Source organism: Caretta caretta, chromosome 2 (assembly GCF_965140235.1).
Source record: "Caretta caretta isolate rCarCar2 chromosome 2, rCarCar1.hap1, whole genome shotgun sequence".
Classification (NCBI taxonomy): Eukaryota; Metazoa; Chordata; order Testudines; family Cheloniidae; genus Caretta; species Caretta caretta.
In genome coordinates, this window is record NC_134207.1 from 236,727,353 (window position 1) to 236,749,491 (window position 22,139).

At 43.4% G+C, this 22,139-nt stretch overlaps 1 protein-coding gene across 1 annotated transcript in view; it reads left to right on the forward strand.

Annotated features, from left to right (window-relative positions):
* The window catches only part of APBB1IP (amyloid beta precursor protein binding family B member 1 interacting protein), a 115,896-nt gene that overhangs the window by 63,564 nt on the left and 30,193 nt on the right, over positions 1–22,139 (forward strand). The window contains exons 6-9 of the mRNA XM_048837838.2: positions 726–885; positions 4,933–5,054; positions 19,154–19,228; positions 21,192–21,335. Of these exons, the coding sequence (XP_048693795.1) occupies positions 726–885; positions 4,933–5,054; positions 19,154–19,228; positions 21,192–21,335 (501 nt within the window). The remainder of the gene's footprint in view (positions 1–725; positions 886–4,932; positions 5,055–19,153; positions 19,229–21,191; positions 21,336–22,139) is intronic.

Genomic DNA, 22,139 nt, shown 5'->3' on the forward strand with positions numbered 1-22,139 from the left:
CTAAGTGGAATACATGGCTGCATCTTCTTAAAGAAGAAGCAATGGTTACTTACTGTACCTGGTTCTTCAAGATGTGATACAGACGTGTCTTCCACAACCCACCCTCCATCCTCTCTGCATCAAAGTCTAGTCTGTGGGTGTTTGGTGTGAAGGAAGTGACCGGGCGGCACAACCTCTCACATCGAGGTGGCACAGCCGCTCATAGCCAGGGAAGGGGCTATGGCAATGCGGCATGAACACCGCTTCTCTATGGGTACTGCTGGGCAAAATCCACAGTTTCCGGCATGCTGGGCATGCGCACACCCAAGTGGAATACGGATCTTCATCGTATCTTGAAGAATTACCATTACATAAGTAACTGTTTCTTTCTAGTCTTCATTAAGGGCACTTTGTACTTGGCTATTCTGCCTAGCATTTTCCTTCATTGTACTAGACTAGAGTTGAAATTCTGCGATCTCTCTGTGCACCATTTCACCTTTCCTTGAGTTACGCCCAATACAAAGTTTAATTTTATTTTTTTACAACAGATCTTTTTCTTTGGTGCCAACAGAATGTACAAGCTCCCAAGATATATTATTTTCCCAGTTCAGTGTAGTACGTGGTGCCTTTTGAATCTGTAATAACCTTCAGCCTTAATCTTTCTTATCTGTTTTAGCAGGTTCTTGACCAGCCTAGTTTTTTATTCTCTGCTGAAATTAACTGACTTTATATGACTCTGTACTCAGCTTGTCGTCAAGGTGCACATGAATGATAACAGTACTAAGTCCCTGATGGTGGATGAACGGCAGGTGGCACGAGATGTTTTAGACAACCTCTTTGAGAAAACCCACTGTGATTGCAAGGTGGATTGGTGTCTGTATGAAATATACCCAGAACTACAAATTGGTAAGTTTCATAGGGCAAAGGACCTATCTGGGCTTATGGTATGTTTGTTCTATGGTACTGATAATTATTAAAAGTGAGACTATACTTCTAAGTTTTCCCTGCTCCCAGTATCCATTTATGGGCTCTCTCTCTGTGTTGGAGGCATCACTGTTGAAGCAGTCTGTCTGAATTGTAGGAATGCCATCACTACCTGCTGTCAAAGTGATGCAGAAAGTACCAGTCCACCCAGTAGGTGGAACTTTGTGGTGTGGTAATGTACTGAGCCTCTGTCACTCTGGGGGAATGCGTCTCCCACACCTCAGTGCAGCAGACCATGGAGACTCCCTGTTAACGGCCGTTTTCGTTATTCAGATTTTACACACACACAAAATGAACCAGTTGAATGATTATACAAAAAAACCAGCTAAAGTCTTAGATGAGAGAGTACAGTGGTGGAGTGCTGTTGGCCAGAGCGATCTCGCTTGGGCCAGCTAGTGCTGTAATTAAGCAAACATTTCTGAGCAGCATGTCAGTCATTTCTGATATGCTTCACCTGTGGCTGCTTTTTTAAGTACAGATCACGTACGCTGTAGTGTTCCTTTTCTTCAGTAGGGCTGCCACTCAGCTGGTGGTGCCTCATGACCCAAAGAGTAACGTGCCTGCTTCGGCTGACCTCAGAGCCCCTAGGGAACAGCTAGGTAAGAATTCACACAAATGGGTACAATTTAATCAATGTGGTTTCAAAGAGGCCTCGAGGCCTGAATAGGATGGAAGGTTCTTTCCCTCTGGACTATCACAAATGTCTGTCTCTGGGCCATGCTCAAAATGTATTAATGAAGAAAGAAATGCTGCCATGACCTTCTCCCAGTGGGGCAGTGCCCTGGAGAAATTGCAAACTGAAAATGGCCCTTAGAACGATAAATGTATAAACTCACCTAGCCATAATAAGCCAACGCAGATTTGAAAATGTATTAAGAAAGTTAACATCAACCTCATGTACTAAAAAAGTCCCAGGAATAATTATCCTTCTGCTCTATAAATCAGATGTGGTAGGGAATGGTTAGAAAAGAGTCTGGGTGCCTCTGAACATGGAGATATTCATCTACTGTTGGGAGTGGCAGATAAAGTAATTGCCTATCCACTCTTTCTACCCCATTAAGATGATACATGAAGCAATATTGCCATATTCTCCTGTACCTGCTTATCTTAACTAGAGAGAGACTGGAAATGGCACAAGAAATGTCACAGATGTCACTTTGAATAATTTTAGAGTGTTTCCTTGCTTTGGGAAGTTGCTGTCTCTGGTCTGGTCTGACCTGGATAGAAATCCCTGAACACTGGATGGCAGCATAGGGCCAAATTCTTTCCTGAACTACTATAACCATTGGACCATGGTGTTTACCTGTGTGTTTATATGATCTGAAATGCCATTTTGAATCCCCTGCCTTATAGCCAGAGGCAGAGGATATTGGGGAAAACACAGGGAAAGAAATTAGGATTGGTGTTCAGACATTTTAAAGAAATAGAAATTATTTGTTGTATAGTAGCAATTAGAAGTCCCAGCTGTATTTAGAGCCCCATCATTTTTGGCATTGTACTAATGTAAAAAGAGACTGTCCCAGCCCCTGCACATAAGATCTTACCATCTAAGTAGAAGGATAGAACCTGTCAGGGGAAATGACTTGCCCAAGGTCATATAGCAGGTCCATGACAAAGGCAGGAATAGTACTGAAGTCTCTTGAATCTCACTGCACTGCCCTATCTTCTGGACCAAGTGAGCTGGATATAAAGTTTAATCATTTGTAGAAGGGTATTTTGGGTTGGGTGGAGCAGTATGTGTCAGGAGGTCTTCGGTTTCCCCTGGTGTGAAATATACTGTAGCAGAAAGAGGTTTCGTTAATTCTCTTCAAATGTTTTAAAATGCAGTCTGCTGTTTATTCCCCCTTGTACATTTGTTCACAGGATTAAAATAGTACCATTAACATTCTGATTAAGCAGACTTACTGGACTAAAATAGATTTTCATCAGAAAATGACACTTCATTGAACCCAAAATGCTTCACAGAAAGATCAGTAAACTCGCAGTGAACCAGGCAGGTTCCCATAACCTGCCAACTTGCCCAGCTTCCAACAAACCCAGTCTTCCAGGGTGCAGTGCTCTGGGGCAGCCCTGCCATGCCAGGCTAGGATCCCTGCCGTGGAGCCAGAAGCCAGCCCTGGGATGAACCCTGGCTTCAACTGAGGATCAGCTTACAGCTCCACAGACAGCCTGGAAGCCTGGGGAGAGGTTCCCAGGGTCTGCAGCTCTGGGGCAGCCCTGCCCTGTGGACTGCCTGGGATCAGGGACTCCAGAGTTCAAGACTCCTGACCCAGCTGGCTCCCCAGGAAGCCAACAGGGCTGGGAGTCTGGAAGCTGGGGGGGTCCCCAGCCCAGAGCAGTCTGCATGGTGGGGCGGCCCTGGAGCCAGAGCCCTGGGAGACCTGGCAGCTGCTGAGTAAAAATGACATTCTGGTAAGTTTCACACTGCTATTTTCATTTAGCAGCTGTCAGGTTCTCAGGGAACAAAGCAGTTTTTTTTCAGGTATCTGTTTCATGGGAAATTTAGAAAAATTTGTTTTGGTTCCAATTTGGAATAGACCTGAAATTTCCCGTGAACTGGAATTCCCATGTTTTGGCCAGCTCTAATCTTAACATTTGTACAAAGAAACTATACTCTTCTATGTCATTTCCCTGCATGAGAGTTCTAGTGTAGCCTTTTTAAATATTACTTTGAGTAGCAAGCCCTAGAAGCCAACGTTTCAAATTAGTGAGTAAATATTCCAAAAAGAGTCCAAGCTATTTGTGTATCAGAACATCTTTGGTGGAGTACTGTACATATGTTTTTATGTAAGACTGTATGTAAATGAAATGAGCTATTCCTTCAGATAAATTGCATACTGAAAAATTTCATGAAGGTTTTCTGTGGCTTTACTGTGGTACTGTTTACATTGGGCTGTATTTTGCAACAGAGCAATTTAACCACATAATGAACTTGTACCCCGGTTTAGAGGTGACTATATTCCTCTGTACTGTCCTTGTGGCTGGGATTACTGCTAGGGCCACTGTTTTGAAAGTTATTTCCAAGTTACATTCATATCTTTTAGGACACAATTTACCCTTCTGTTCCTTACCTGTAATTATACAGTGGTTTACATTGTCAGTGGCTTTATTAAAAGTATTACAGTGCTTTGTGTTGCTGAGGAACAACTGAGTACATTGAGACAGGCTCCCCAGCTGAGCCTCTGTAACGTCTGAAAGCACACAGTTGTTAAATCATCAGAACTGAGTGTTGATGGACTGTATCGTACCCTTCCACTTGAGGGATTGAAGGAGGGTCTGAGAAGGGTACGAAACGCTAGAAAAGGCCATCAGAATGTGCTTCCTCATCGCCTCCTGCATCAGTACAGTCCAAGTTGTCTGAAGAATGGGGTCACCAATGGCTATTGAAAGTAGAGCAAGAGTGCTCTTGGGGAACCTGCAGAGGTTTGCTGCACCCTGACTTAGCTGCTTAGGGACAAGGATGCCCAAGCGCACCCAGTGGCACAGCATTTGCACCACTCCTTGCAGTGTCCGTTCAGAGACGAAGAAAGACGCCGTCAGCAATCAGAGCTTTGGAAACAAGGATAAAAGGCTTGTGCAGGGCATGGCAAGTTAATGCTGGCTCTGCAGGCATTAATCTATGTTCAGTTTCACAACTTACTTCATGCCCGTTATAAAACACTCGATACAGAGCAGCTGTACTAACTACAGCCCCAACCTGGCTAGCCGTGCCCCCTAACACATGTGCTATATCCTACACATGGAGCTCGCACCAAGGGGATGCCAGAGCTACATGCTACAGAGTTGCCTTGCCCTTTCACACTCCACCTCTTCTGTGAGGTGAGGCTCCCTTCTCTGCACAGGAAGGGGCTGCAGGGCTCTGACTTCTTGAATGAACGTAAGATAATGGTTATATTCCGAGACAGGACTTTCTGTCTGCTGCCTCTGGAGTGTGTGTTTATCTTACGCTGACCTTTCTTGTCTCTGTAGAAAGGTTTTTTGAAGACCATGAAAATGTTGTTGAAGTCTTATCAGACTGGACCCGGGACAGTGAAAATAAGGTTCTGTTTTTGGAAAAAAATGAAAAATACGCTGTGTTCAAAAATCCCCAGGTAAGGTAACGTGATATTGGCAAAATACTTTAAAATGATGTGGGTTAGTTTACACTATGCATGCTAGAGGTTTTATTGGCTTTAGTTCAGCCAGTTCTAAATGAGAAAAAACAAATCTGTGGTTTCAGTAACAAGGAAAAAACACACAAGAGAGCTTTTCCTCTGTAGTATATTCGTAGGCCTTGTCTACACTGCTAAAAATGAGACCTTCAGTTCCCCAATTGTGTAGCTTCATTGCAGGGAGCAATGGTGAAAGCTATTGGGTAAACACACGGCTCAGATGTAAAGACGAATGCAGATCAGAAACAGTGTTTGAACACAAGACCATCAGCACTGCAGCATGGACCTCTGCAACTTGAGCTAAAGGAGAAGCTCCATTAGCTGGTACTAGTAGTAGGCTGTTATCCTCTGTGGATCAGCCACTAGAGAGAAACATGACACAGTTCACATGCAAGTTATGTAAGCACTTACAATAACTTATTAAACATGCTTCTAAACTATTAAACATGCCTTCATCTAAAGATTAATTGGGTTTATATATTTTTGGGGGGAAGGATGTTATCCCTTACACATTTGCCACCTACATGCTATCCAGCTAATGCTAGCAGCCATTGACAAAAGTTAGTGAGTCATACAATATAGGTCCTTTCCAGCATTTATCCTTCGCTTTGTTTCTATAATATACTTTTTAAAATACTTACAAAATAGGGCTTTCATCTTCAGATCTCCACTCTTTCATGAGGACGTGCACATCATCACGCTCACCCATTTGTGATATAATTTACTGTGCAATGGAAATCACATTAAGAGGCTGCTTCATGAATCTGCGGCAGTGACTCAGTTATTGAGATGGAAGGTCAGAAGCTAATGACTAAAGGCTGGAATATTAACACATATTGAGTTGCATGCACACAAAGAAGACCACCTTAACATCTGAAAGACTGAAATCACTCTGTAATGCAGCTGCAATGATGCTAGGCGGACGTTTTGGGGGGAAAAAACAGGCTATCTGGCATTGACACTAAAATTCAAAGAGCCTAGAGAATAATAATGACCCGAGGAAGACTGTAATATGGGAGGGAAAAAACCCTCCTGGAAATGCTTTTGTTTCATACATTTGGGTTAGATCATTCCCCCAGGGTAGCTGATGTTAAACACACAAACCAAAATGTTAATCTCTTGTTTTTGAAACACTCTCTGGTCTTGATTCTTCTCTTCTACCTGTTTTGATCTCCTGATTTGCACTGCTGTAAATGAGAAAGAATCAGGCCCTGTGGATCAAATTGTGCACATTCCCTTTTGGTTTTGTAAAACTGATTGAAAGTATTTACACAATGTGCTTCAAATAGTGGCTGCTCTGTGCTTCGGTTCTACTACCACTGATAAGCTAGGGGAGACAGCTACACCTATCAGAGCCCTGTGAGTTGGTGCCTGTGTCCTGTGTCACATCTGATGAAGTGAGCTGTGGCTCACGAAAGCTCATGCTCAAATAAATTGGTTAGTCTCTAAGGTGCCACAAGTACTCCTTTTCTTTTTGTGTCCTGAATGTATGGACTCCTGTTTCTGTCCAAGGGATGACATCTGAGGGGTTAAACTAGAACAGCTATACTAAAACTAAAGGTAAAATTAAGAGGTGGTGTAAGAATTCCAAATAATTTAATAACCATGAAGAATTCCGTGCATGAATATCTATGTCCAGAGAAGGTGGTGTCTGACTGTAGCAGGCAAATGTCCACTTAAGGGACACTGAACTTTAAATTTAGTCCATTAAAGTTGAATAGTTTCAGGCAGGTACTACACCTGTCCCTCTGCTAATGCCTTTACAATCTGGCTTTACAATCTGATTCCTATTTTCTAAATTTGTTTTTCTCTCCTCTGCTGTCATGTGAAAGACCCGCACAAACAAGAGTGAAATTGACTATACACTGAGTGCAGTCAAATGCACAAGCAAACAGAAAATAGAGAAGTGGTTTTGCCCAGTACCTGCTGTTAGTTGTTATATGTCCCAATAGCAGGTAAGAATGTTTTAGACAGGAGCATGATTTTTAAATTGACAGTGTCCCTCAAACAAATGGTCTTATTTTTCTGGGATCATAACACAAGAACAGACTTTATACAATTTAATGTTTTGTGTACATACTATTTTTAGGCACTTGCATTCCTATTGCTGCTTTTTTCTTAGAAGAATTTAATATTTATGAATCTTTCTCACTTACCACCTGTTCTCCCATTCGCTATCAGAAGTGGAGGAGAGTCTATCCTAGAATATAGAAGATGGGCCGCAGTAACTTTGTTAAACAATATGATGGAAGCCAAGTTTGAAGATTAGTTTCCTGGACCCTACTTAGCTTTGATTTAAGCGGCTGCCGGCTTCTCCAGATTCATGTTTGTGATCTTCGAAGTGATAGGGCTGTGCAGATACAGTCTGATTTAGGGTTATGAAAAACACCGTCTGCACTACAGCACATCATTGCTTTAGTATACAGTCAATATGACTTGAACACACAGACAGATACTGTAGCAGGGAGTTGCTGAACACAGCTTTATTTTAATTCATTTTGTGCCTATAGTTTAAGTTGCCTTTAAGTTATATAAGTAGCTCATTCTAAAAGGGACTTTTTCAGTTGCTTATAACTTTGGCCATCTCTTGGTCTGGCCCTGCGTTTTGGAAAGTCTGACCAAAACAGTCCAGCCATTTTCAAGTGAGTAAGATTTTCTGCTATCAAAGACAAACAACAAAAGCCACTTTTGTTAATATTAAAAATAATATTAGTCTTTCTTTTGAACAGCTCTGATGTTTCTGATTTTGGAACAGACTTCTCATTTGGTATAGAACTAATCCCTAGGTTAGACATATGCCACTTTGTTGACTGGGGAAAATCCATTTAGATTTGGTTCGTTTCAGAGTAACAGCCGTGTTAGTCTGTATTCGCAAAAAGAAAAGGAGGACTTGTGGCATCTTAGAGACTAACCAATTTATTTGAGCATAAGCTTTCGTGAGCTACAGCTCACTTCATCGGATGCATACTGTGGAAAGTTTAGAAGATCTTATTATATACACACAAAGCATGAAAAAAATACCTCCTCCCACCTCACTCTCCTGCTGGTAATAGCTTATCTAAAGTGATCACTCTCCTTACAATAAGAAAAGGAGTACTTGTGGCACCTTAGAGACTAACCAATTTATTTGAGCATGAGCTTTCGTGAGCTACAGCTCACTTCATCAGATGTTTACCGTGGAAACTGCAGCAGACTTTATATACACACAGAGAATATGAAACAATACCTCCTCCCACCCCACTGTCCTGCTGGTAATAGCTTATCTAAAGTGATCAACAGGTGGGCCATTTCCAGCACAAATCCAGGTTTTCTCACCCTCCACCCCCCCACACAAATTCACTCTCCTGCTGGTGCTAGCCCATCCAAAGTGACAACTCTTTACATAATCAAGTCGGGCTATTTCCTGCATAGATCCAGGTTTTCTCACATCCCCCCCACCCCCATACACACACAAACTCACTCTCCTGCTGGTAATAGCTCATCTAAACTGACCACTCTCCAAGTTTAAATCCAAGTTAAACCAGAACATCTGGGGGGGGGGGGGGGGTAGGAAAAAACAAGAGGAAACTGGCTACCTTGCATAATGACTTAGCCACTCCCAGTCTCTATTTAAGCCTAAATTAATAGTATCCAATTTGCAAATGAATTCCAATTCAGCAGTTTCTCGCTGGAGTCTGGATTTGAAGTTTTTTTGTTTTAAGATAGCGACCTTCATGTCTGTGATTGCGTGACCAGAGAGATTGAAGTGTTCTCCGACTGGTTTATGAATGTTATAATTCTTGACATCTGATTTGTGTCCATTTATTCTTTTACGTAGAGACTGTCCAGTTTGACCAATGTACATGGCAGAGGGGCATTGCTGGCACATGATGGCATATATCACATTGGTGGATGTGCAGATGAATGAGCCTCTGATAGTGTGGCTGATGTTATTAGGCCCTGTGATGGTGTCCCCTGAATAGATATGTGGGCACAATTGGCAACGGGCTTTGTTGCTAGCACCAGCAGGAGAATGAATTTGTGTGGGGGGGTGGAGGGTGAGAAAACCTGGATTTGTGCTGGAAATGGCCCACCTGTTGATCACTTTAGATAAGCTATTACCAGCAGGACAGTGGGGTGGGAGGAGGTATTGTTTCATATTCTCTGTGTGTATATAAAGTCTGCTGCAGTTTCCACGGTAAACATCTGATGAAGTGAGCTGTAGCTCACGAAAGCTCATGCTCAAATAAATTGGTTAGTCTCTAAGGTGCCACAAGTACTCCTTTTCTTTTTGCGAATACAGACTAACACGGCTGTTCCTCTGAAACCTGTCATTATGCAAGGCACTGCATTTAGCCGTATGGAGTGGAAATCTATCAACTACATGAAAAAACTTGTACAGATACAGACAGACATCATCTTCCTTTCCAAATGCAAACAGATGGACATCGTACCAAAAGGACTGAAGGTCAAAAATCCATTACAATCTACATACCACACAGACTATGCTGACAGCTTGTGCCTCACGCTCTCAAAGAAACTGCGGAATCACCTGATCAAGATCCTCTACAGCAAACAGGGAAAGATTAAGAATGAGCTCTCAAAAATGGATACTCTCATAAAGAACCAACCTTCCACACAAACTTCCTCGTGGCTGGATTTTACTAAAACTAGACAAGCCATTTACAACGCACACTTTGCTTCTCTACAAAAGAAAAAAGACACTAAACTTTCTAAACTACTACATGCTACAAGGGGCCACAGCAATGGTTCCCTCACCCCACCTAGCAATATTGTTAACCTATCCAACTATACTCTCAGCCCAGCAGAAGCAGCTGTTTTATCTCGGGGCCTCTCCTTCTGCCCCTCCACCCCCACGAACATGATACAGTTCTGTGGTGACCTAGAATCCTATTTTCGACGTCTCCGTCTCAAGGAATATTTCCAAAATACCTCTGAACAACATACTAATCCACAGAGGTCTCCCTGCCAACACTACAGAAAGAGGGATTCTAGATGGACTCCTCCTGAAGGTCGAAACAGCAGACTGGACTTCTACATAGAGTGCTTCCGCCGACGTGCACGGGCTGAAATTGTGGAAAAGCAGCATCACTTGCCCCATAACCTCAGCCATGCGGAACGCAATGCCATCCACAGCCTCAGAAACAACTCTGACATCATAATCAAAAAGGCTGACAAAGGAGGTGCTGTTGTCATCATGAATAGGTCGGAATATGAACAAGAGGCTGCTCGGCAGCTCTCCAACACGAGTTTCTACAAGCCATTACCCTATGATCCCACTGAGAGTTACCAAAAGCAACTACAGCATTTGCTCAAGAAACTTCCTGAAAAAGCACAAGATCAAATCCGCACAGACACACCCCTGGAACCCCGACCTGGGATATTCTATCTACTACCCAAGATCCATAAACCTGGAAATCCTGGGTGCCCCATCATCTCAGGCATTGGCACCCTGACAGCAGGATTGTCTGGCTATGTAGACTCCCTCCTCAGGCCCTACGCTACCAGCACTCCCAGCTACCTTCGAGACACCACTGACTTCCTGAGGAAACTTCAATCCATCGGTGATCTTCCTGATAGCACCATCCTGGCTACTATGGATGTAGAAGCCCTCTACACCAACATTCCACACAAAGATGGACTACAAGCCGTCAAGAACACTATCCCCGATAATGTCACGGCTAACCTGGTGGCTGAACTTTGTGACTTTGTCCTTACCCATAACTATTTCACATTTGGGGACAATGTATACCTTCAGATCAGCGGCACTGCTATGGGTACCCGCATGGCCCCACAGTATGCCAACATTTTTATGGCTAATTTAGAACAACGCTTCCTCAGCTCTTGTCCCCTAACGCCCCTACTCTACTTGCGCTATATTGATGACATCTTCGTCATCTGGACCCATGGAAAAGAAGCCCTTGAGGAATTCCACCATGATTTCAACAATTTCCATCCCACCATCAACCTTAGTCTGGTCCAGTCCACACAAGAGATCCACTTCCTGGACACTTCAGTGCTAATAAACGATGGGCACATAAACACCACCCTATACCGGAAACCTACTGACCGCTATTTCTACCTACATGCCTCCAGCTTTCACCCTGACCACACCACACGATCCATCGTCTACAGCCAAGCTCTGCGATACAACCGCATTTGCTCCAACCCCTCAGACAGAGACAAACACCTACAAGATCTCTGTCAAGCTTTCTTACAACTACAATACCCACCTGCAGAAGTAAAGAAACAGATTGATAGAGCCAGAAGAGTTCCCAGAAGTTACCTACTACAGGACAGGCCTAACAAAGAAAATAACAGAACGCCACTAGCGGTCACCTTCAGCCCCCAACTAAAACCCCTCCAACGCATTATTAAGGATCTACAACCTATCCTGAAGGACGACCCAACACTCTCACAAGTCTTGGGAGACAGGCCAGTCCTTGCCTACAGACAGCCCCCGAACCTGAAGCAAATACTCACCAACAACCACATACCACACAACAGAACCACTAACCCAGGAACTTACCCTTGCAACAAAGCCCGTTGCCAATTGTGCCCACATATCTATTCAGGGGACACCATCACAGGGCCTAATAACATCAGCCACACTATCAGAGGCTCATTCATCTGCACATCCACCAATGTGATATATGCCATCATGTGCCAGCAATGCCCCTCTGCCATGTACATTGGTCAAACTGGACAGTCTCTACGTAAAAGAATAAATGGACACAAATCAGATGTCAAGAATTATAACATTCATAAACCAGTCGGAGAACACTTCAATCTCTCTGGTCACGCAATCACAGACATGAAGGTCGCTATCTTAAAACAAAAAAACTTCAAATCCAGACTCCAGCGAGAAACTGCTGAATTGGAATTCATTTGCAAATTGGATACTATTAATTTAGGCTTAAATAGAGACTGGGAGTGGCTAAGTCATTATGCAAGGTAGCCTGTTTCCTCTTGTTTTTTCCTACCCCCCCACCAGATGTTCTGGTTTAACTTGGATTTAAACTTGGAGAGTGGTCAGTTTAGATGAGCTATTACCAGCAGGAGAGTGAGTTTGTGTGTGTATGGGGGTGGGGGGGATGTGAGAAAACCTGGATCTATGCAGGAAATAGCCCGACTTGATTATGTAAAGAGTTGTCACTTTGGATGGGCTAGCACCAGCAGGAGAGTGAATTTGTGTGGGGGGGTGGAGGGTGAGAAAACCTGGATTTGTGCTGGAAATGGCCCACCTGTTGATCACTTTAGATAAGCTATTACCAGCAGGACAGTGGGGTGGGAGGAGGTATTGTTTCATATTCTCTGTGTGTATATAAAGTCTGCTGCAGTTTCCACGGTAAACATCTGATGAAGTGAGCTGTAGCTCACGAAAGCTCATGCTCAAATAAATTGGTTAGTCTCTAAGGTGCCACAAGTACTCCTTTTCTTTTTGCGAATACAGACTAACACGGCTGTTCCTCTGAAACCTCTCCTTACAATGTGTATGATAATCAGGTTGGGCCATTTCCAACACAAATCCAGGTTTTCTCACCCTTCCCCCCCCCCCCCACACACACAAACTCACTCTCCTGCTGGTAATAGCTTATGCAAAGTGACCACTCTCCTTACATTGTGTATGATAATCAAGGTGGGCCATTTCCAGCACAAATCCAGGGTTTAACACGAACATCGGGGGGGGGCGGGGGCAGGAAAAAACAAGGGGAAATAGGCTACCTTGCATAATGACTAAGCCACTCCCAGTCTCTATTCAAGCCTAAGTTAATTGTATCCAATTTGCAAATGAATTCCAATTCAGCAGTTTCTCGCTGGAGTCTGGATTTGAAGTTTTTTTGTTGTAAAATAGCGACTTTCATGTCTGTAATCGCGTGACCAGAGAGATTGAAGTGTTCTCCGACTGGTTTATGAATGTTATAATTCTTGACATCTGATTTGTGTCCATTTACTCTTTTACGTAGAGTCTGTCCAGTTTGACCAATGTACATGGCAGGGGGGCATTGCTGGCACATGATGGCATATATCACATTGGTGGATGTGCAGGTGAACGAGCCTCTGATAGTGTGGCTGATGTTATTAGGTCCTGTGATGGTGTCCCCTGAATAGATATGTGAGCACAGTTGGCAACGGGCTTTGTTGCTAGGATAGGTTCCTGGGTTAGTGGTTCTGTTGTGTGGTATGTGGTTGCTGGTGAGTATTTGCTTCAGGTTCGTGGGCTGTCTGTAGGCAAGGACTGGCCTGTCTCCCAAGATTCGTGAGAGTGTTGGGTCATCCTTCAGGATAGGTTGTAGATCCTTAATAATGCGTTGGAGAGGTTTCAGTTGGGGGCTGAAGGTGACGGCTAGTGGCGTTCTGTTATTTTCTTTGTTAGGCCTGTCCTGTAGTAGGTGACTTCTGGGAACTCTTCTGGCTCTATCAGTCTGTTTCTTCACTTCCGCAGGTGGGTATTGTAGTTGTAAGAATGCTTGATAGAGATCTTGTAGGTGTCTGTCTCTGTCTGAGGGGTTGGAGCAAATGCGGTTGTATCGCAGAGCTTGGCTGTAGACGATGGATCGTGTGGTGTGGTCAGGGTGAAAGCTGGAGGCATGTAGAGGTAGGAATAGCGGTCAGTAGGTTTCCGGTATAGGGTGGTGTTTATGTGGCCATCGTTTATTAGCACTGGAGTGTCAAGGAAGTGGATCTCTTGTGTGGACTGGACCAGGCTGAGGTTGATGGTGGGATGGAAATTGTTGAAATCATGGTGGAATTCCTCAAGGGCTTCTTTTCCATGGGTCCAGATGATGAAGATGTCATCAATATAGTGCAAGTAGAGTAGGGGCTTTAGGGGACGAGAGCTGAGGAAGCGTTGTTCTAAATCACCCGCATGGCCCCACAGTATGCCAACATTTTTATGGCTAATTTAGAACAACGCTTCCTCAGCTCTTGTCCCCTAACACCCCTACTCTACTTGCACTATATTGATGACATCTTCGTCATCTGGACCCATGGAAAAGAAGCCCTTGAGGAATTCCACCATGATTTCAACAATTTCCATCCCACCATCAACCTTAGTCTGGTCTAGTCCACACAAGAGATCCACTTCCTTGACACATCGTCTACAGCCATACAACCATGGCAACGATACAACCGCATTTGCTCCAACCCCTCAGACAGAGACAGACACCTACAAGATCTCTATCAAGCATTCTTACAACTACAATACCCACCATTGGTCATGTGCCAGCAATGCCCCTCTGCCATGTACATTGGTCAAACTGGACAGTCTCTACGTAAAAGAGTAAATGGACACAAATCAGATGTCAAGAATTATAACATTCATAAACCAGTCGGAGAACACTTCAATCTCTCTGGTCACGTGATTACAGACATGAAAGTCGCTATTTTACAACAAAAAAACTTCAAATCCAGACTCCAGCGAGAAACTGCTGAATTGGAATTCATTTGCAAATTGGATACAATTAACTTAGGCTTAAATAGAGACTGGGAGTGGCTTAGTCATTATGCAAGGTAGCCTATTTCCCCTTGTTTTTTCCTACCCCCCCCACCAGACGTTCTTGTTTGAACCCTGGATTTGTGCTGGAAATGGCCCACCTTGATTATCATACACAATGTAAGGAGAGTGGTCACTTTGGATAAGCTATTACCAGCAGGAGAGTGAGTTTGTGTGTGTGGGGGGGGGGGGGGGGTGAGAAAACCTGGATTTGTGTTGGAAATGGCCCAACTTGATTATCATACACATTGTAAGGAGAGTGATCACTTTAGATAAGCTATTACCAGCAGGAGAGTGGGGTGGGAGGAGGTATTTTTTTCATGCTTTGTGTGTATATAATAAGATCTTCTAAACTTTCCACAGTATGCAACCGATGAAGTGAGCTGTAGCTCACGAAAGCTTATGCTCAAATAAATTGGTTAGTCTCTAAGGTGCCACAAGTACTCCTTTTCTTTTAGATTTGGTTGATTTTTGTAATGGTTTAAAGGCTATCTTTGTGCTCTCCCTTGCATTTTTTTTTAAAGCCAATAAAGATTATTTAACTTTCTGTTGGCACTGCACATAGGTAATTTCTGATGTCATTTGCTCATCACTCTCTTGGCTATGTGTTCACATGGCTATGAGAGTGGAGAGCAATTTGTGAGTTCATATGCAGGTGTGTGTAGAAGAACTTCCAGGAGCATAGACCTTTTGGAACCTTGCCTCATTCCCTACCGTGTTCAGTGATGTATAGCCTGATGTGGCCTTGCTTCACTGAGTGTGCATCTTGTGCATGATATAGCATTCTACATACCAGAATTTATTTATTTTATCTTTCTTCGGTGGTGAGGGGGGACTGGGCTGTTACATCAAAAATAACTATTACATGAACACAAAGGCTTCAAAAAGCAGAATCTGAAAGTTGGGAGAGGGGGGCAAAGTTAATGTTACTTGTATACTGTAACTCTGCCCCCTTATGTACATGCATGTTCTTGTGTTGTATTCCTAGAGAATCACTCCATCTGTTAAGGAGTCTCAGTTCCCTATCACAGATAGACACATCCTCCTTTGCAAACAATAGAAATATTCATGCTTGGGAGGTTTGTGTGTATATGGAGAGAGCTCTCCAGCAAATCTAGGCAGCATTCACATTAATGGCCTGACTCTCCCAACCCTGACACACTTCTCCCCCAGGGTCTTTGCAGAAGGGAAACAGTTTGTCTTTTAATATGACCTTTGACTATTGGACTTGGAATGACCTATTGTGGACACGTGGTCCCCTAGCACATGATGAATGGCATTCTGATCAGTGGTAGACCACACAGTGATACAGATATAACAAGTGCAGTATGCAGTCTCCTCCCCTGGGCCTAATCCATTGAAGGATAATAAAGGTCAGATACTGTCAGATTTCAGGAACAGAAGGGACATACAAGAGGTGAACCATAATAAATGAAATGCATGTTGGCAAGGGAAAGATGAAATGATACATCTGTGTAGCATAGGGTTGGGTGGCAAAACCCTCCTGCACTGACAAGAAGCAGCCTTATGCGTGATGCCACCTGGTTGTCATTACTGAAATTCTCTTTCTACTGCTGACTGTAGGCACAGGGTGGTCTGTTTTCCCTAAATAAATGCCAGATGCTCTAATGTAAATCACGCATAGTAAGAGGACCTTTGTGGTCTCATTAAGGCCATCAGCGTCATTCTGAATCTGTGCATTGGTGGCTATAACAGGGCCAGACTGAGACAATCCAGGGCCCTAATCACACACTGGGGTTTCCTATGGTCCCTTCCCTGCTGAGCTGATAGTGACAAAGGCCCCCACACTAGAGCCTTTTGCTGGGTTAGTGAGGTCCTCCTGTAGCTCCGTGTTGGTCCAGAGAAGGAGGAAGCTTCAATGTACCCAACAATCTAACTTTGTGTGGACTACAGTCCATCCTACCTGAAGGGGAACTCCCACCCAGCCAAGCAAAGTCGTCATGGGACTTGTTCTGCTATATTCCCTGCTTGCTTTTCAACGTTTCCCCTTTGTGGGCAGGGGCTCCTGCCAACACCAGCGCAGCAGAGCTATGATTGCATGGCACCACAGAGTTCTCTGCTCAAAGCAGGAGTTGTCTGATTAGCAACTGCACTGAGATGAATGTGGTACTTCACCTCATCAGACCTGTTGTTTCAGGCTATCTGCAGACTCAGGCAGGCATCACGGCTCCAGCCACACTCAGGACACATTTTCAAGGCTTTTTTTTTTTTACAACCAAAAGGGCTAGAAATGCACATTTTTCCAAATGAAAGCAGAGATTCCAGTGTAATCATGGGATTCCAGGAGCTGTGGCCCTAAACCAGTGGTGGGCAACCTGCTGCCCACGGGCCACACGCGACTTGTCAGGGTAATCCACTGGCAGACCGACAGACAGTTTGTTGACATTTGCACAGCCGTCTGCAGCTCCCAGTGGCTGTGGTTTGCCATTCCCGGCCAATGGGAGCTGTGGGAAGTGGCGGCCAGCACGTCCCTGTGGCTCATGCCGCTTCCCACAACTCCCATTGGCTGGGAACAGCGAACCGCAGGCACTGGGAGCTGCAGGCGGCCGTGCAAATGTAAATAAACTGTCTGGCGGCTCGCCAACGGATTACGCTGATGGGCCATGAGCAACCTGCAGGCCGCAGGTTGCCCACAACCTCTCTAGACTCATGTATTTACTTTAATCTAGCCCTGGACTATGAACTACAGATTAGCCATGTGCTCAGGCAGCTAGTAGCCAGTCTAGTCTTTCCTACTTCTAGGAATCCTGAGTCTGAGCTCCATTTTGTTTCTAGTAGAAAATAGCCCAGTTTTGAATGTTCCAGTGTCTTTCATTTTTTTGTTTAATCATTGCTGTGGCCATGGCAGGAGCGTAGGACGAGGTGTGGCTGATGGTGCTTTTAGGCTTGCTTGTTTGACATTGTGCATTTTAAGGTCACTTTTTAAAAATAAGTGTTGCTCCTGGGGTCTCCCTGAAAAAATAAACCATCTTGAACAAGCCCTGCTCTCCCACAAAGCTGCATGCAAAATGCTGCTTGAGGAGGAAGATGTGGTTACACGGTCAAGCTGGGTTCCCCGATTTCTCTCTGGGCTGCCTGGTGGCAGTCATCTCCAATTACCTGCTTGCACATGAAGGTGGAGTTTGGTTACATTGCTTTTTATAACCACAGTATGTTCCTCCTTTAACTGGCAAATGTCACCAAAAGAGAAAAAAGACATTGCAGATCCATGACACATTTTGGCCTTTGTTGATTTCTAGGACAAATCTGCATGTAAATATGTCATCTGACTGTCAGAACTATTGAGGACACAGAAGTCTCACTGAAGTCAATGGGAACTGTTGGTGGGTTTTGGGGGGAATAGGGAAAAGAGAAAAAAAATCACACTCTTTACGCTGGATTTAGGAGAGTAATTTTAGGTAGCCAGCTTTCAAAAAATGTGGCAGAATTCTACCTGGATGAAACAGGTTTTGTTTGCAGGATAGAGGCCATAAAGCAAACAATTTACCTTATTCATAATTCAACCAAAGCCAAAGGGACTATTTATAAACATTGTTATTTCCCTACTTTGGTTTCAAGTCAGCAGGCCTTTAGGTTTAGAAGCTGCCAACAGATTTGGGCCTTGGTTTTTACCAGAGCATGATCCTGACCTTCACAACTCCAGATACAGTTTCGAGTCTACAGTTAAATGTGGGTCAAACTACTTGTGTCTGCAACTGTACCCCTTTAGACAGCACAGCTACATTGTCTAGGCATATAGGCTTCTGAATGGGTGCAATTCCAGGTGAGGATACTTGCACCCACAGTGGTGGAGGCGTTGTTTCAAAGTTTAGGCCCAAGTCTCAAACACTGAGTTTGATGCTAGATGTGGTGGTGTACAGCGTCTGTCAACAAGTATGCAAAATAACCCCTTGGCCTTCAAAGGACTCCTTGGACAAAAAGTACTTTCCTGGATGGTGAAAAAAGGCAACATACAAATGTAGAAGTAAGGAACTCTGTAAAATCGACTGTGTCCAAACACTTGTTACTAAATAATAAAGATCTGTGGCACATGCGCAGCTCCATTTCTGAAGCAATGCACACCATAAACATTGATTGCTAGAAAATTAATTCAGTTCCTGGCACTACATTTTTCTTCATCACATACTAATCTGCTACATGACCCTCAATCATGTTCTGTAACACCCACCTCTAGGAAGCTCGGACAGTGTTCAAATTGAAAAAATAAAATCAAACCCACTGACCCAGAAAAGCAGCCAAACAAAATCAAGACTTGAGCCACATTTTTTTCAAGTAAGGGGTTGGGGTGGGGTGTAGGGGTATATGGGTAAAATGAATTTTAGATTGAGAAATTGACATATAAACTCCAACAGGCAGCTTTGGGGAAGGTTTCCTGTAATGAGATTTGAAGAGCAATACTTGGCTACCTGCCTCATACCGTCTAGCTCAGTGCACAATACAGAAAGGCTGAATAATGATGTGATCTGTTCATTTATATTCTTTGTCTTTTCTGTTCAACATCAACTTCTTGTATTTTAATCAGAATTTCTACCTGGCAAACAAAGGGAAAAATGAAGGCAAGGAAATGAATGAGAAAAACAAAGAGTTTCTCCTGGAGGTAAGCCAGCTTGGGAAAGGGATGGTGCAAGTGCTGATGCGGCAGAGTCCCACAGCCTACATCTGCTCTTAGCAGCCGTGCTTAGTTCTTTGTTGGCTAATGTGTCACAGGAAGTTCTGTGTTTGTTATTACCAGCTTTGTGTTTAAGGCTGTGTAGGAAGCTGTTCAACTTCATCTGCAGCTCACCACTGAAAGCATAGACTCTACATTGTATATTTTTTTATATTTTTATTATAAAACATAGTGCAGATAATTCCTTTCTTCTGTTAGGTGCCAGTCCTACAAATATTTACACGTGTGCTTAGCTTTTTTCTACAGTGAGTAGTCTGACTGATTTCCGTTCAGTGAAGCACCTGCTTAGGTGTTTACAGGACTGGGGCCTGAACAAGGACAGCAGGGGATTAGAAGCATTGCACTTTCACAGTCCTCTAAAGAGGCACCTGCAATCAAGGTTCATCTTAGTTCTGACATTGTTGCAGAAATGTGTTGCTTGCAAGATCCCCAACAGAGCATTACCAATAGTCTAAAACACTCCTGGGCTAGAATCAGATTGGCTTTTTATTTTTTAAATCATTAATAAGACTGATCAATAATGATAATAATGAAATAAGTAGTTGCTTTTCTTTCTAGTTAAAGTAGGTACATTTCCCCCACCCCCACAAGTTTTTTTTCATGTACTACATGCTGGGTTGTACCATGAAAGGACTCCATGCTTGTAAAACTAAATTGTCTCTTTATAAAGAGAACTATTCACAGAGATGCTGCTGTAAGCACTCAAGCCACATGCATACAGACTAACTTCCTGATTCCTCTTCCAGACTCTTCCATCCTGCAACCTGAGTTCCTCCTCCCAAGTTCCATGCAGGTTGCTACAGTTACTAGTGTTAGCTCTGCGGCCAGCTTATACAAGCAGCCTTTGGATTTGATTCCAGTTTAAGCCTGCTTATCTTCTGACCCTTCTTGTTGAAAGTTCAGTTCAGATGAGAAAGAGAAATCTAGACTTATAACAAATAAACGATGATCACAGAACTAAGGGAATGAAAAAACCCTTTAGTTTTGGGCAAACATTTTAGCTTTGATGCAAATGCAGGAAGAGGATAATCTACACTCAGATGCCTGGGGAGTCCCACTTTAGAATTAGTGCATGATAACAAAGCCACCAAATATCAGCAAGCAGAGAGCTGTCCACAGTAACTTCTAAATGAGAAAATAAAGTATGTTGACATTAGAGATTACCCTGAGTGTTTTACCCCTCGCAACAGGAGCAGTTTCATGGCTAATAATAACATGTATTTGTTCACATGGTTTGTGAATGCTGGTATGTGCTTAAAAATAAGTATTAATAGAAATCTCTCAATCTTTGATTTTATTTTAAAGTTCTTGGTGCCTTTAGGAGCAGTTTCTAGGGTATTAAGTATTTCCCTACACAACCTAGAGATGTTGCAATAGTCAAAAACCCGAGCATGTGAGAATAATGGTGCCAAGCATTTTATTCTATCTTCCTCAGCAGAAAATGCTTTCTCTGGTTAAAGTCTTTAGTAGGTTATTGCAAATCCTTCATTAAGTAATATCTGTTTCTGGTCCAGGACTAGGGGTGGCCAGAAATAGAAGTCCACCACTATGCAAAGAGCCTAATGGTAGAAGTCTCTATCCACTACTTAACCCTTAAATATTTAGTCTGGGGCTTAAGAGAAGGGAATGAGCTAGCTGTGTGTGGGCCCTCTGCTGTGAGGACAGTTTCCCAGAGCAAGTATCTAAAAAGAATGCCCAAGTCCCACATGAGCACTTTAATATGGAAAACTCACGTTTACATATTTGACTCTCTGTTCCATAACTGGGCTCCCCATCTTTATACATTCACTGTCACAGAAAATGTCTGGTTTTAAGTGAACAGTTTGCTGCTGTTTATTAATATGGGTACTCAAGTCCATTTATTTTGTGTAATCCAATTCTCGCTGCACAGGAAAGCTTCTGTGGGACGTCTGTCATTGTGCCAGAACTTGAAGGGGCCCTTTATTTGAAGGAAGATGGAAAAAAGTCCTGGAAGAGGCGCTATTTTCTTCTACGAGCTTCTGGAATTTATTACGTCCCCAAGGGAAAGACCAAGGTCAGGAAATCAAAGGCATCATTTTAGCAGTACAGCAATTCATGTAGGTGAAAGTGAAGAGCTCCTGAAGTGACATTTTGAGAGCAATGGCTGGTGCATCTGCGACAGATTTTTCCTTTGACTGCGACACTTGTGCAAATATTAGGATGTAGTCACAGAAATCCTGTATAGTTCCCCCCATTTTTGGTTTCTTCAGTTAGGTAAAAACATTGGGTGAAATCTTGCCGCTCTTGAAGTCAATGGGGGGAAAACCCCAATGCCCGTCAGCTGGCACTTTGCTGCAAATAATGCTTTTACTTCATATCTAGTTCCTTGTGGAAGGGAATTTAAGAAGTTTGCAAACAGTCTCACTCTGTATAGCAAAATGGAAGTGCAGAAAACCTGACATTGTTTATAACAAGACTCAGTTGAAAGCTCTAGTCCGGCTTTTATAGTCTGTGTTTGTAACCAACTTGCCATGCCAACAGCTGTTGCAGGGAAGTGCTCTGAAGTCTTTGTGCTATTATATGCCAAATGTTTTTCCTGAAGAGATCTTTGCCTAGAGAATATGTTGTGCCTTTTCAGCTTTTTAAGGCTGCCCTCAATAGAACAAGAGGTGAGACAGAGGCGTTCAGGTTGACAGAATCTAATACAGTGACATTTACCATTACCGGGTATTGAAAGAGTCTGAATTGCCAGCCCGCAGTGGATAAGCAAAGGAGCCTGAAGTGCACTGCAGAAGGGGGCTCACTGCTGCTCATTTCTAGAGTAACATCTTTGGTACTGACTTTTGGGTACTGGGTTGGCAGTTTTATATTCTGACAA